The 17,195-nt window shown below is 38.1% G+C and overlaps 1 protein-coding gene across 1 annotated transcript in view; it reads right to left on the bottom strand.

Annotated features, from left to right (window-relative positions):
• The window catches only part of LOC116846083 (spondin-2-like), an 83,166-nt gene that overhangs the window by 15,661 nt on the left and 50,310 nt on the right, over positions 1 to 17,195 (bottom strand). The window contains exon 3 of the mRNA XM_032819486.1: positions 16,882 to 17,054. Coding sequence (XP_032675377.1) covers positions 16,882 to 17,054 — 173 coding nt within the window. The remainder of the gene's footprint in view (positions 1 to 16,881; positions 17,055 to 17,195) is intronic.

Below are 17,195 nucleotides of genomic sequence, written 5' to 3'. Positions count from 1 at the left end.
AAATATGAGAGAGAGAGAGAGAGAGAGAGAGAGAGAGAGAGAGAGAGAGAATAAGAGAAAGAGAGAGAAAGACACAGAGTTACTCGCTGCAATATCGTCGTGGATATTTTAGCGCGCCATTGGCACTGATAAATTAAGATCCGCGGGAGGCGGACTATCTCGGGCCGAAACGAGCGCGTCTCGGGCGAGCGAATTTTACTTTAATTTCTCGGGGTTCGCGTGCCGCACTGAAAAATGCGCGCGTGCAAAATAAATTACCGGCGACGGGAAATAAATTACCAGGCGCGCGCATTACGATTGCCGTGTATACGCGACTGACTCCCTCTCGCCGGCCGGTAAACACGAATGCAGCAGCCAGCGGCGGCAGAGGGGGTGCGAACGGGGCGATACCGCCTAGCACGTCGTTCGTTACAGTTACTTCTTGTTACACTTACTCCTCTATCGCAGTAAATTCATTGGAACGCGCGGTATGCCAGTTCACAAATGGCGCTATTACTTTGCGGCGATGGGGATTTACACGGCCGCGCGTCTGCTCCTTGTGACGCGCGCGCTCCGCTATCATTCTACGGTAATTAACTTTATGATCGGCGCGCGCGCGTGCCGAGTTTTGCGTCATCGAATTCGCCGGAATTCATTTGTTCCCGCGGCAATGTCTCGCTGAGCAACAGGACATCGGTCGTGAATCTTTTCATGCAAACTCGATCTTGTTTATTAATTATGTAGTAGGTTTTTCTAGTATGAAATCAGGAAAAGTGAATAATTTTGGGGTGCTTTGAAACTATCATGATGTTTCCTTTCAACTCGTGATGAGTAAACATTCCCATTTATTTTCAAGATTAAATTTTTCACTTTTTACGAGTTCGCAATAAGAGAATAGATTCTTGTTTGATCCCAGGTCGCGTGCGATTCTTGAAATTGCATAGAAAAGGGAAATCAGTACCCACCGAAAACTAATATACTCAATATTTTGTTAGAAGATTTTTTGCAGTTTTGAATTCCGACAATGTTATAACTTTATTCCATTATTATGCAGGGTATCTGATGTTAAATACATACTTCGTGTATACGTAGATCAGGTCAAACTAAACACGAAATTATTCTATCATTTTGCAAACAAGCACGCGAAATGTTGAGTTATTAATTAGAGATTAAATCTTATTTTTATTTATTTCTAAATTAAAATTTCTTAATTAAATTTCATTTTTAAATTAAACTAGATTAGATTAAGAAGATTGGCGAACGATATCACGTGTAACATGGCAGATAAGTTATGATAGCGGTTGTATGTCTGTAAATCAAGTCGAATTGAATAGAAAAGTTCTCTAGCATTTAGCAAATAAGTAGAATTTGTGTTATTAATTAGAGAACATTACATTAGAACTAAAAAATCTACGTAATTGTTTACAAAATGGTAAAGGAAGTTTGTGTTTAGTTTGACCTAATTTATATGTATACGAGGTACGGAATACTTTGCATCAAACACCTTGTATATTACAAAATGATTATTTTGGTAATAATGTTAGAAGTACAAAATGATTATTTTGGTAATAATGTTATTTTCCCCGACATTTAAGAAACATCATTTCCTCGATCCAATACATTGCGTTTTTTATTAATGAAAATTATTTTTGAATAACAAGAACAGATTTTCCTCTGCCGAGAATCATATAAAATATATCTGATCACAAGTAATTTATCAGCGTTTAATGTCACGTGATCTTGCCTGAAGATTAAAGCGTCAAAAAAGAAGATATTTTCCAAACAAGAATGTTCTCATCTTCTACGTGATTATATTGAGATTAATTTCGTTCATTTTTAAATGAGAACAAAAGTAAATTTACTATTTACGCGTAATTAGTTCTATTTTTGGAGTTAAAAAACTCAACAATTATTCCGACGCAACTGTGATACGATTTTTTATCATGTGTGATATTGATTTTTGGATTACGAGCAGTAATAACAATTGTCCCATTTGGACGCGGGCAGGGGACGATAAAAATAACATGCGACAAACGAAGCCGATATTACTATTAAAATCGATACACGTCGCTTATGCATTGACTTTATAATGTATCAACGTGTTTCCTTCCCGACCTTCGCGTCGTTTTATACACACACGGGCGTTCACCCACATGAAGACGCGCGGTGACTGTCGCGTTTAGCGGCGCTTTCGCCGAGCTCACGTTCGATGAGACTTGGCAGGTGTTTGACAGAAAATCGTCAGCCCCATTCGAAGACTTCGAAGATTCCACTTCTCGAAGGCGAGTTTTTACAGCACTTGACTCGGCCCGTGTTCGCTCGTTGCTAGCTCGAATTCGAATATGCACAATTTGCCGGGCGCTGCAACGTCGACGCGTTTGTCGACACGACGGAGCGCACAATCGGCGCGAAATATTTCCGCGTCGAAGACAATGCGCGAACAACGCATACTCTTTTCTTTTTTCCCATCAATTTGTACCTGCGCGCTTTAAGGGGACGTTGAAGCTGAAAACTTCACCGACAGAATACTGACATTTTCTGCAAAGTTTACATCGTATTGATTGTACAGAGTTACAAATGCTTTTACGCAATGGAAATACGTGCAAAAATGAATAGGAGCATTGCTCAATATGTGACGAAAATAAAAAAAAAAATTTTTAATGTAAATTCTCAAGTGTTATCTGTTAACGTAATATTTGCCTAATCCAAAAGTTTTGTAATTTGTACATATCGAAAGTGTGGATGTTCCAAACAGAAAAATTTTGAAGAACTTTGCTGTACCTTTGCATCTGAATTCAGAAGCTTAAAGCTCCTTATATCTCGTCGCCATGTTGAATTTGTGATGTCAGAAGCAAGAAACGACATACTGACGAACGTTGCGTGCTATTTAAATAAAGATAAATATGAACGTAAGAGCATTTGAGGCTGTTTGAGTATACTTGTAAAATTATCCGAAAGGCATCCCTTTCCCCTGATGATTAATAAATAGTTGTATAATAAATGATGTAATGAAGTATGCAGACAAAACATACTCATTTCATCATTTCACCATTTATTATATGACTATTTATTAATCATTACGGGAAAATATCTTTCGGACAATTTTACAAGTGTGCTTAAACAATCTTAAATGCTCTTTCGTCTATATTTATTTTTATTCAGAAATGACATATAACTTTCGTCAGCATGTCATTTCTCGCTTCTGAAATCATAAATTTTACATAGACGACGAGGTACATAGAGCCTTAAGAATATCAGAAATTTGCAGGAAGATTTCACTTGCGTGGTTAGGTTTTCCGCTGAATATGATAAAACAAAGCAACACACATAAGTCCTGTATGTACAAAAAGTACGGAAAAGATAGCGTCATTGTGTTAATAACGATCGCGTTGTCGATATTTTTTTGAGTTCGTTATTCACTTTACATCCCCTTAATGATCATTATTTAAAACCGTTCGAATGAAACCGTGACGCGCAGTTATTTTTATATTTCGATTTATTGCCTTACTCCAACTCTCTGCGCTCTCAATAAATTCGTAGAGCCGGAAACTATTCATTATACGCAGCTTTATGAACACATACAGTCTATCGCCATGCATATTTCTCACAGCGCGCTGACGAAGACAGGAAAGCGCGTTGTTTCGTTAATAGAACTTTTTATTGAAACAGTCGCGAATTACGCTCGCGGGATGTAACGCATCGCGTTATTCGCCATGTCAAACGATACAAAATACGTCGCTTTGTGTGCAATGAAAAAAATTCCAAACTAAATTCGAACAGCGCCGCGCGGCCCGGGTTTGCCCCTTTATCTCTAATTCGCAGTTATTTGCAGTTAGACGTTGATGTGCTCGCGTTAGTGTATTCAAAATGGATTTTCACGTGAAACAGAATCGCTCGTAGAGAAGCGGCTCGTGCCGCTACGATAATACTCTCTCATTACGTGGTCGCAATAGCAGAGTTGATTAAGTGTTACTGTTATTTCCTATCTTCCACTTTATCGTTCTTTTTCTTATTCCGGCTCGTGTCTGTCGTGAATGCTTGATGATCAGTTTATAGTCTGATGATTCTGATAATAACAGAAATGTTCCGGCATTAACAGAAACATAACCACTCAAAAAAAGAACTTTGAGAATATTGTTCTTTTCTATATAATGGACTATTAATCTACTAAATATTCTAATTTTAATCTATTAATCTACTAACTATTCTAATTTTTTTCCTTTTGAATCAAGAGGAATGTGTTTACTTGAATCAGAAACTCTCCTACGTACGATATGAGAAATGCGACAAGCAAGACTTGTACTATAGATAAAAGACGAATATGCTCTAAGTTTAAGAATATTGCACTTAGAATATTTTCATGTTGGAATTAGAGAGGAAACCCCTTGAGGTTATATGTAAGAGCAAAATTCTTTAGGATTCAGAGGATTCCGGATAAGGATGAGATTATTCCTTTTTGGGTGATTTATTCATGATGCAAATCATATTTATGAATAACGATTGCACGCAAAAAAATATAATCTCATCTTTAGCGGAATCCTCTTATACATAGCCTCAAAAGGGTTTTACAGCCAAAAGGAAAATATTCCAAGTACAATATTCTTAAAGTTAGGGAAATTTCGTCTTTTATTTGGTATAAATCTTATTCTTAACAGAAATTTCTTGTAGGCGGATATTCTGTTTCAAATAAATATATTTCTCTTGATCCAAAAGAAAAAAAAAAAAGTTAAAACAATATCTAGTTAAAGTTAAGACAATATCTAATAAATTTCTGATTAATAATTAATAGCTCATTTCATTGGGAAAGATATACTCTTTCGGTAAAAATTGTTTAGAACATGAGATTACAGGAAATTAGTACCTTGCAACTAGATTTTTTTTCTTTTGCATGTTACACTGAAAATAAATGTTTGGTATTTATAATTAAAACACATTCAGAAATAATTACCTTAAATTATAATCAAGAGAACTATTTTTTAGTAAAATTCTAATGTTAGTATATGTCAGTAATAACCTTATTTTCGTGTTAACTAAAAATTATGGGGTAAAAAATTACTATAATAAATAGATATTTATTACTTTAGTTATATTGCTAAGAAGGGGTATTAGTTAAAAAAAACTATTATTTTAATCAACCATTTTTTCTCTTAGTGTAAAATATTTTTCTTTTGTAAGGTAAATGTCCCAGTAATGGAACAATGTTCCAATTATTGATACATTAACAATAGATTTATATTTGATATTTCTAAAAAAAATTTTTGAGATTTTGCTAAAGAATATTTGTTTCTGCCAATTTGCAATGTTATTCGATGAATGTTTAATCATTAGTTAATACATAAACTGATCTATTATATCAACAACTAATCTAATGTATCAATAATTGGGACATTGTTCAATTACTGGGACATTTACCTTATAAAGAAAAATCTTTTCTTGAAACCATATACATACACACACACATACACATAAGAGAATTCTGCTAAATATGAGATTATATTTTTTGGGCGTGCATTATCACAAGGATATCCTGTTAAAATTGACTTTACAAAAACGTCATCGTTTAATTGATTGCCACTCGTTGGGATAATGCATGACCTAATAATACAGAATCATTGTTTCCTCGTAAGGGAAAAGTACCAATGCCTATCCAATCCTTGGTATTTTTATCGTTTTACTTTTGTGAAATCCGAATATTTAAACTTTCAACACAAAATACATGTATATATTCAATATATGTGCACATATATTATGTTGAGAGTTTAAATATTCACATTTATAAAGATTAAAATAATAAGAATCCAAATGTAGGTACATGTGTCCAGGAATTAGTACTTTTACCTTCACAAGTGCACAATATTCCAAATTGCGATCGCGCACACACAGTACCGAGGATACAATTTTCTCCGTTCGATCAACAAAGTTATTGTCATGTCTCCTTTCTCCATACGAGATTAGCTTCTGGCTACATCTCTCGGACAAATCAGCTCGATGGCCACTCGGTAATGAGATATATCGCTGTCCGCGGTCGTGTTGTTCCATCTGGAAACGTGCTGCGACCCTGGACTCTAGGGTCCCGGACTAGGAAATGACTGGGTCGATCCGGTCGCAAGATTTAATCTGTTAAGACGAAGAGTAGGAAAATAGAAAGATATCGGGGGTGAGCTTTCGTCGTACGCTCCAAAATGGGGCAGTGTAACACAGCACTGGAGAGACAGCAGCAGCAACGACGACGACGACGACGACGACGGCAGCCTCGAAGGCACAATAGCAATTACCAGAAACGACGATCGCTCCTTGCCGAGTGGCCAGATAGCGTCGAATGGAATCGAATCTGTGGTAACGTTCCGAAGAGATTGCCTCCCTGGCATGGAGGCAGCAGGACAGGGTCAGCGAGAGGTTGGCCAGGGGAGGGACGAAGGTTACAGATCGATCTCGAGTGTCATCGAACGTAAGCTTTATCGATCTGCACGAAGCCTGGTGCCGGCCGGATATTGGATGGATAAGGGTACGAGCGGCCTATGAGCGGACGCGCGGACTTCGTGGTGTGCGCGATCGGCCGGTCGATACACGCGTATCGATTTGATCACCCTCGAGAGACGGCCGCGGCCTTACGCGCACGGCTTCGATCAGTTAAGGCGCCGCTTGATTGCAGGTGTTAATTATGCAGCGGCGAAAGGGGGCACGGAGAGACGCGAGGCGAAAGCATACTTTAAAGAACAACACGTTTGGTTTACAAACTCAGGTAAAAAGAAACTGATTAGAAACTAGCCAGAAACTAACCAGTCCTACTTTTCAGTTACTACACTGTTAGAAAAGTTGTTAAAAATAATAGCATTTTTGTAAATAAATTTAAGAATTTGACATTAAAACTAATAATAGTGAAGATTTTCATAACATTAGGATTATTAGTTATAATTTTTATATTTCTTATGAAATCTAATATTTTCTATCTTATATTTCATATTTTTTTATTAAATTTCATATTAAATTATGAAATATTATAACACTTTATGATATGTTAGAATAATTTTTCTAATATATTATAAATATGAGACTATTTCGGTCACATGGCTTGAAAGATTCAGCTTGCAAAGTATCGTGGCCTTTATCGAGATTTCAACGGAATTATCTAGAAGTCTATTTTTCATAATAGCATTTCTAAATTATTATAAAAATATTATGAAAAATAAAATCTGATTATGATTTTTTATAACTATGGATTATTAAATATAATATTGATTTTACTATTATTTTTTATAATATAGTTATATAAAAGAACTTCACATCCCAGTTATTAAATTTAATACGGATTTTTCTAATAGTGTAGCGAAACAAGTCGAAATTCTCTAAAGCAAACAATCGAAATTCTCAGCTAGTTATTGGCTAGGAAGAGGTCGCTCTTTTCTACTTGGCTACCCTTTGTGGAGTACCGTTTGAGGATACGTTGTGTGTGTGTGTGTGTGTGTGTGTGTGTGTATGTGTGTATGGCCAGTATTTTCCAAGTTTTTACTAGACAGAGAAAAACCTAACGAGCATTTACTAATCATTTTTTATTATCTAGTTTCTGCAGTAACTCGCTAAGAAGTACTGGCCAGCATTTTCCTGCCCAGTTTTTGAGTATAATTAATTACGAATATAACCGCGACGCGATAAAGAATATGACAGTGGTTGTTGATACTTCATAGATGCTTGAAACGACTGACGATTCGATAGCAATATCACCGAATTCGGACGGTATTCTCTTTTTGGGGATGTGCTTTCGTTATTTGTTTTAGCTTTTGATTCGGGTCGAGACGTAATCTTTTCGGAACGTTCTGATGCAGCGGCAAGTTTTTGATGTTTGTGTTAGAGGGATACGCCAAAATGGATGACGGACTTCAAGAATGTCGATAACGTAGAGGTGATCGTCATTAACATGATCACATTGTCTTTTTCGTATTTCTCATATAGTATCCGATCAGGGCTCGCAACACTTTTCCTTGATGTAACGGAAGCTTCGTAACGCATCCCGTATCGAATAGGAGAATTTGTTTTTCAGTTATTCTAAAGACATACATTTTTTTATTAAATACGAAATGCGTCGCAAAATTTACACAGGAAAAGTGATGCAATCTTTAATCAACCGACTACACATAGAAGAACATGTACTGCTTTCAAGTAAGTGATACATGTTTCAAGTATTTCATACTCTCTTAAAATGCATCAGTGAATAGTCACTCATATCAGTTATAAGTATAGCACTGAGCAGTTTCAATGCTATACTTATGACTACAAATCCATGTATATTCACTGTTTTTAATTACGTTTGACTTATTTAAGTGAGTAAAAATTTCTACATCCTGCAAATACATTTACAAATATATAATACAAATATCTACAAATCTATCAGTTTAATCTAAATTTATCACAAGCGTCAAATTTACTCAAAATGCATTTTGCATTTCAATAAAAAATATTAAATTAAAAGAAAAGTCCGCGTGGTTTACTTATGGGATAAAACCATTCTTTCCAATAAAATTTTTCAATAATACTCTTGTAAAGAAAATAACTTCTTTTTTTAAGTATATCAACTTTCCTAAAATTTTACATAAGTATGTATGAAGATTATTATTAAGAAAATATTGTTTGTTAAGGACAACTTTGTGTTGTAGATAATTTGAGAAAAGCTCATTTTATCATGTACTTAAAAGAAGAATTAATTTTCTTGACAAAAAAATGATAAAAAAATTGTCGAAGAAAAAGTTGACTCGATTGTAAGCAAACTGAATTTTTATTTCAATTTAATATTCTCGATTGAAATACTAATACTTATTAGGATTCAGAGTATTTTTTGAAAAAGTTTGATGGCTTATAATAAACTCATGATAGATTTGCAGATAGTTTATGAAATACTTGAGACAAGTAACATTTATTTGAACGCCGTCTGTATTTTTCAGCGTGGAAGCTGCACAATTTTGTATTAGACAGATATTTACATTGATAGCTCGAGATGTAACTTTTTTATTCTCGTCGTATAAATAATATTCCAATTCGTATTCTTATTGAGTAAAACTATTTGTAATTCCGTGCATCCAACACGACATGAACTTTGCAGAAAAATGCCAGTATCTTGTCGGTCAAGTTGTCAAATATGACATCCCCTTAGAGGTCTGAATTCTTCTCATCCGACATTGCACGTCTTTCTCGTACACGTAATCGTTGCACGAACGACTGAATCGAGGCGTCTTCGACACGAGCGAATGCCGGCACATTTTCCATCCCCTTCAGATTCTCTCATCCACGCGTTAGAGGCGCGAGAATCTTCTTTTTTTTTCACCATCATACAAATATTTTCCCGTCGTCTGTAATATTTCGCGCAACCCGTCTCGATCAGCTCTTCCCGAGAAAATATCCCCTTTATTTTCCCAATTTCGTCGGACAGCTTGCTCGAAACTGGAGGTCATGAAAATCTTCTTGCTGCCGCGCCACCACCGGCGTGTCCGCCACGGCGAAGTAAAACAAGTATAAAATGTGGTGGACGATATGAGGGGGTAGTGGCGCGTTATAAGGTTATTTTCAGGCTGCTCCACGTATGTATCATCGCGCGTGTCGACGGCGTCGATGTTTTCCGTTGGTCTGACATAACGCCGGGGCCCGGCCGGATATTACGGCGAGACCCGGACACACCGGGTGCGGTATCGCGCGGCAGAAATTGTCGCGGATCGCGGGATGTTCGCGGAAAGTGATATCGTAATCAGCCATCGAGTGTGTCAAACGTACGTGCACCTATCCGGCCGTGCACCCGGCTCGCCACGCCGGAAGTCCGTTTGGCTTCTGGAAGCGTCACTTTTATGGCGTTCTCTTTGAGTTCTCGCGGCACACAGGAAAGATAAATAATACTCAGGCCACAGAGAGCGTGTCGCATTGAGAACGCCGGCCAAATGTGTTGCGGATGCGAGATAAAACGGCGGAGTTTTATGCCGGTTGGAAACATCGAATTTATGGGGGCTTCAATTTCGCGCCTTAAATGCGAGAGATAAGTATTTATAGCGCAACGTGCGTCTATTACGCGCTTGGCGCAGAAATTTATATCGACGCTTTTAAAAGCGTTATTTATTTCTTCCCTGCCGCGTGCGCGCTCGATTGCGAAAGATCTTTTACGATTGATGCATTGCTGGTCTTACATCGTTTCCGTAGTCCAATTCAAAGAACAGCCGTCTATCAGACGCATTTATTTTAACATCCACGTATTACACAACATTTGAGAGGTATAGCTCATAAAGAGATAGAACTCATAAGAACTCCGTGAGAATTTTATTAAGGGCTCACGGAAAAATTTGATGGGTTTTTCAGAATGTATGGCTCTATAATCTTTGCAAAACGTAAATTAGAAATACACTAATATTTCTATTTATATTTCCATGTGAAAACGTGTACTTTAAAATTACTCGGCGTTGCTAGAGTTATTACAAAGTGTTAAGGGGATGCTGAAGCTGAAAGCTTTACCGACAGAACACTGACATTTTTCTGCAAAGTTTACGTCGTATTGGTTATACAGAATTACAAATGCTTTTTCGCAATGAAAGTACGTGCAAAGATAAATTGAAGCATTGTTCGATATGTGACGAAAACGAACAAAAAATTTTTAATGTAAAATCTCAATCTGTCAGTCAGCGTAATATTTGCTTAATCCAAAAGTTTCGCAGCTTGTACATGCCGAAAGTGTGGATACTCCAAACAGAAAAATTTTGAAGAATTGCTGTATCTTCGCATCTGCCTTTGAAAGCTTAAAAATATCGAAAAAGTTTGCAGAAAGATTTCTATACATATATGATTAGGTTTTCCGTTGAATATGGTAAAACAAAGTAACATACATACATGTGAATTCTGTACAAGAAATATAAAAAAGATAGCGTGATTATGTTAATGATGATCGTCTCTGCATTATCGACATTGTTCGAGTTCGTCATCGACTCCCCTTAAGAGGATGAGATTCGAGGAAGGGGATGCGATATTCAGGGTTTTACATGGTAATCTATATTTTCTGCAGAGATCAATTATGCAAAATTTAGTCTAGATCGATTAAAGAGTTCAGGAGTATATAGGGAACAGACAAAGAGAGAGAGAAAGAGACAGGGATATTTTAGAAACACATAATAAATTTTACTAGAAACATAACCAATTTTTTAATGATACATTGTAATTTTGTTGGTTTCTTTCTTTTTTTTTAGAGAGTCATAAAGACTATGCAAAATTTAGATCGGTTAAAGGGTTTAGGAGTGTATAGGAAATAGACAGAAAGAGAAAGACAGATATTATATAAAAATTTGTTCCTAGAAACACAAAAATTTCACTAGAAATGAAATACATTTTTTAATAGTACATTTTAGGTTTTTTCCCTTTGTTTCTCCACTACCGTTGTCCTGAACGCACCGCAACTTTAAGATTTACTATGCCATATTTTTTAAAATATAAATAGCTCATATGAAATGGAGAAAATATAAAATAATTTTCATATAAATTTTTTTGTCGATTTTATTTAGTTTCTAGTAATGCAGGAATATAGACTGCTAGCAGAGTTTATCTTACTAAAACACACGATAAATTTCGCTAGAAGCAAATTTTTTAATAGCGCATTTCAATTCCTAAATGAGAGGATGAGACGAAGGGACGCAGTCAGTTACTGCAGAATCAGTCGATTTGTTCCTCTCAGTTACAACATTCTGCAGAAATTATTTTTATTATAAAATTCCCTCCGTGTGGATTACATTGCCGATATCCCTGCGTCACTGTCCAAGAGATACGACTTTAATAACGATTTTAATCACAGAGTTTTCACATCAGCTTGTGACGAATTCGATCGAGTCGTTGCATGCGGATGCTCATTTTCCGAACTGTCGTCCAGGCTAATGAAAGTATCCGTCAATTCGGCGTTCATTATGATAAAAGTCGCGGTCGATCTCGAATAACTTCAAAGCGCGAGCTCCCCGGTCCATTTTCCGCTGCGAGAAGACGATCGGACGAGAGAAGATCGTCGTGCGTGGCACGCTGTAATATTATATATCGGAGTAATAAGTTGCTGTGTGTTTGTCGGGACGGGCACGCCGACGAGCAACAGACGCGACAACCGTGAACAGTAATATCGTTATTGGTATTCAATGTCGGTCGCGTCGCATCCAATCTGACTAGCGTGCGTTTCGAAATAAATTGCATTTGTGACTTCGAGCGGCTTCGACGGCTTTTTCCCTCGCTGATAAACAAAACGGAAGAGAATATTACTTTCCGTCGCGCGCACAATATACATCCGCGGCCAACAACGGCCGACAATTAGCTCTCCGTTGGCGCACCATGTCGTATGCAGATTTCATAGTTTTTTATACACTGTGAGAGAGGAAATATCTGGAGGATAAAAGATATTTATTGGATGAGTATATGATAACATGTTCACTTGCACTGATATATGTATGTTCATATTGAGAACACATTTCTTTCCGAATGAGAAAACATTCTCCTAAAATCGTGGCTTCTCATGAAGGCAATCGTTTGGTCTATTTGAACAAAAAGATTTAGATTCAAGTAAATATTAGTACACGAAGAAAAATATCACTTTGCTGTTAAGAAAAGTGACTACTTTTCTTTTTTTAAATATTGGTTATCTTCAACAGAGAATATTCTCTTGGAGATAGTCTTTAAAGTAGTCTTAATAGTCTTAATACTCGTTGAAAATTTGAGAAAAGCTCATTGTCATGTGCTCAAAAGAAAAATGTATTTTTTCTGTAAAGATATTGTAAAATTTTATTCAAGAGAAAGTTGACTCGGCCCTTCGCGACAAGCAAACCGAATTATTGTTTTAATTTCGTATTCTCGATTGAAATACTAAACTTACTAAAATTTAGAATGTATTTTGTACAAATTTGATGCTTATGATAAACTCGTGATAGATTTGTGGATATGCAATACTTGAAGCAAGTAACAAATGACTTGTGAAGTAACATCTACTTGAATGTAGCACGCATTTTTCTGTGTGTGTACACACATACCCATCGAATAAACATTCCTAATTTCTTTTTCGATATTTTTTCTCTCAGTATATGCAACGAAGCTGCACATCGCGAGAAATTAACGGAACATGTTATTTCTGCAAAGTGTGCAAACATTACATTAGTTGAGAGTCAGAGATTCGTGCAGCGGTACATTTATTTTAGAGAATACTCTTCCGCGATTTAAATTCGAGGAGGAAAGGAATTATAAAAATTATTGAGATTAGTCTGGATTTCTTCTTTTGTTTCTTTACTTAGGTCACATGAATATTGGTTATCGGTGAAATCACGCCGTTAAAGTCGGCGTTCGCTAAGCCGTGCGAATTTCATGTTCCTTATCGTGGGGGGCGACGCGAAATTACCACGACCATTTACTATTTTACGAGCTCTCGGACGGAAAGTTTTCTTTTGGATCTCCGGCAACACGGGCGTTTTATATTAGCTCTGTGTGCAGAGAAGCGGTCTCTTAAAACATTCCCATAAATCCTCCTTAAACTTTTATTTCCGCGCAATTGGAGCGAACGGCGGCGTACGCGGTAATTCGCTGGCGTGCATCGGGAATAAAGAATAGACAATCTTATCGAGGTTAATTCGCGGGACAAGAGAGAAGGAGAGATGCGTTATCGACGAGCGAATGAAGAGTTGCGTCTCAAAGCGTGCGAGTTCTTTCCCCGGGAGGTGTGAAGGTTCTCGCTCTATTATCACGCGAACGTCACACAGAGTTGTCAAATGCCACTGGCCCTGCGATTTTTCCGTCGAGTGCGGACGTCCGTGGCATCCGTGAGAAGAAAACTCCGGGGATCTTCATGCGAGCCGCCCGCGGCATCGTCGTAAAAGTTAAAGAGAGAAATAGAGCGAAAGGGTGCGCGTTAGAGGGACGTATGAGCGAGAAATCTCGTAAGGGCATGAAAAGAGGAGGCAAGCGCCGGCGGAGGGCAAAGAAGAGCGATCCGAGCCCGTGTTGTAAAAGAGAGTGAAAGGTTGGACGGATCTCTCGTCGAGCGTATACAGGGCATTTCATAAAGTAAGAGAAACGCGCGGGTATCATGGAAGAAGAGAAAAGGTCGGTACTTGGCCGGACGCGATGATGGTATCGGCGATTCGAAGGGAAAAAGTTCCTGCGAACACGTGTCGTGAACGAGCTGCAAAGTGCACGGCGGTCGAAGGTGGAACTTTTTCGACGGTCCATCGTAATCTTTGGGAAATACGTTACTTTCGCGTTACTGCGCGAAACGCTCGCGTCGGGACCGTGTAAATGTCTCACGGCGATTCGTTTCCATTCCTCTTTTGCATTTTTAGATTCGAATTATCATAATTTATACTGGATATTCGATGACAAGTGGGAAAACGCCCGTGTACATTAGGTCAAACTAAACACAAAATTTCTCTATAATTTTAAAAATAACCATGTAAGATTCTGAGTGAAATATTAGTTAGATATTCATTGAAGGAGATTGATGATCGATCTCGCGCGATGCAGTGGGGGTGTAACCTGGCAGGGTAAGTAAGATTTCCGTTGCGTTTGTACATTAAATTAAACTAAACAAAACAGTCCTCTACCATTTTGCATATATATATATATATATATATATATATATATATATATATACATACTACGTAGATTTGTGAGTTATTAATTAAGTAAAATTGGTAAATGATCAAAATTTGCGCAATTATTCGCCAATTTTTAAAAATTAATATTAAAAATCTACGTGACTTTTACAAAATGATGGACTTTCTCGTTCAGTTTAACCTAATATAGAATGGAAATCATATTCACATCTTGCATCTCATCGTGTGCAATCATTCATCGATTTTTAATTAATATCTTAAAATTTAACAGATATTATTTGCAAAATACTACAAAGAGGAGTTTTGTGTTCAGTTTGACTTAATCCAAGGTAAAAATATCAATGCCCGGACATGTATTTAATTCTGCATATTCTTATTGTTTTAGTCTTTAAACATGAAGATTTGAATATGAAATTTCGACAAGAATGTCCAGGATTAGGTACGTGTCCGGGAATTGGTACTTTTACCTTACATATACATCAGAGTTTTCCCACGCTGAGAAAACCTTCGGTTATCAAAACAAAATTTGCTGTTTAATGATTATTAGGGAAACAGATCGAATAATTAATGTTGTAAATCGTTTCTCACCATTTGTCATTTTAATGAATACATACTTTGCCTGAAATATAAATCACATTTGTTCTCGTCTACTTAGTCGTCTAGATTAGGTTAGTTACATCTCCATTACAAAAGTGTTTCTTAGAGCAGCAAATTGGAAATAACAAATAATTCATTTCCACTATGTGGTCATGTACTGTCTCATATCAACAAGCTATTTGTTGCGGGTGCTGATATTGTATTGAATTAGCAAAACCTTTTCAGTGTATCTATCGTCAGACATATTGTGTATGTAGTCAATACAGCTGATTAATATTATATTAAATGTAATAGTATGAATCAGTCGATAAGTTTGCTTCGACTTTTAACTCGTGACTTTATTGCATTCGATAGAGACAAATTATTCATCGACCAAGTGGTTGCCGTCTACAATATTTCGCCAACGTTCTGACAGCGAAATGTTATCAGTATTGTCACGTGTATACATATCAGTATCGCATGTATACATGAATGTGATACATTGAAAATCCAGCCAAATTTCTTCAATATTTAAAGTAGCTTCGCCGTCGAGGTAGTCGATAGAACTATTCAGAATCGGCGTCGGGGTATCGAGCAACTCCTTCAGGATATTTGGCCCACGTGCGTATGGAGTCATCTCCGACGTGGATATCTTATGGCGCAGCGAGCGATATGTTGCTCTCGAGCGTTTTACTTTGAGTATTCACCGCTCGCTCTGAGCTTCGCCGCGAAAAAGGTGACTCGACGTTTCGCATTCTGCATTATATCCTATCGCGAGCATTGCACGACGCGCGCGTGCCTTTCCTATTCGATTTTCTTCGGGAGAGAAAAGCGAAGCGAGGATAGTCGCGCGCGGACTGCTTTCTTGGACGATCGGTGGCGCAACATTTCCCAAATTCGATGCCAATATGCGAACGTTGTCGAGTCGTCGTCGCTTTTTCGGGATACTTGATGCAGGTGCATCCATTGCATACGTACTCATCACTGATGCAATCCTACCTGTTACGTTTATCTCTTTCTTTCTCATTTCTCTCTTCTTATTTCACCTTCTTTCTCTTTCTCGTCGGAAAAGGTCTCTGCCATCTATCGTTTCACATTCCGAGGCTTAAAAGCCTCGCCCGGGGTGATGTCCCGGAGAAACTAAAACTTGCAGAAAGTACCAGGCAGCTAGGCGTAACGAGCTGACTCGAACCTCGGGATTTTTCTCGGACCCTCGGTCTTATTAAGCGTGGATTTATGAGGTACCGCTATCCTCTCTATCCCTCTTCAATTGAACGCGCAGATATCTCAGGAACAGTACACAAAGAGAAAGAACGATACACGGGGGAGACGTGCGACCACGTCGTGAGAAATATTTGATTGCATCCGCGTGCGGGGCCACGCCACGCTTACGGAAGTTCTCTCAGCGAGAAAGACCATTAAAAGTCTTCTCTTTCTCGATTTCTTCCCTGACATTTCACGCTCGACTCGCCCGGCATAATCGAGTATCCGAATAAATCCGATAACGGCGGCCGAAAACCCAGCTACGGGATGGCAGTTAAAAGTTAAAAGTAGGCGGGAAATGGCAGTTTTTTGATTTTGAAGTCCGCTCGCGTCGTGGACAGCGCCGCGAAGCGCGACTTCCTCCGCTCCCGACGGCGCGGAAAATATCAGGCAAAAAGTTCGAGGGAGGAGGGCGGACGGACGGATGGAAAAGGCCGGGCAGTTGGGGGTTTTCGGTAGCGGAGAAACGTACCTGTATCTCTGGGTGTCCATTTCCCTCCGTTCCTCGGCTATGGCCTCGTTTAGGTCCCTGTTCGGATCGATTCCTCTGGGAGCCTCGCTGTTCGCTTGCAGATTGTCGTTGCTGACGAATTCCACTTCGACGTCGTCTTCGTGATACGATTCGGTCAGGGTGTACTCGCGCAGCTGAAACAGCAACGACGGGGGGTAGGTACGCTTTCAATCAGCGGTCGGTCGGCACGGCAATGAAAAAAAACAAAAAAAAGGAAAGCAAAGAGAGAGAGAGAGAGAGAGAGAGAGAGAGAGAGAGAGAGAGAGAGAGAGAGA

Source organism: Odontomachus brunneus, unplaced genomic scaffold (genome assembly GCF_010583005.1).
Source record: "Odontomachus brunneus isolate Ranch 3 - 2012 unplaced genomic scaffold, Obru_v1 Obru_scaffold_060, whole genome shotgun sequence".
NCBI classification, from domain to species: domain Eukaryota; kingdom Metazoa; phylum Arthropoda; class Insecta; order Hymenoptera; family Formicidae; genus Odontomachus; species Odontomachus brunneus.
Note: the sequence above shows the minus strand (reverse complement) of the source record. Positions and strands in the feature narration are given on the sequence as shown.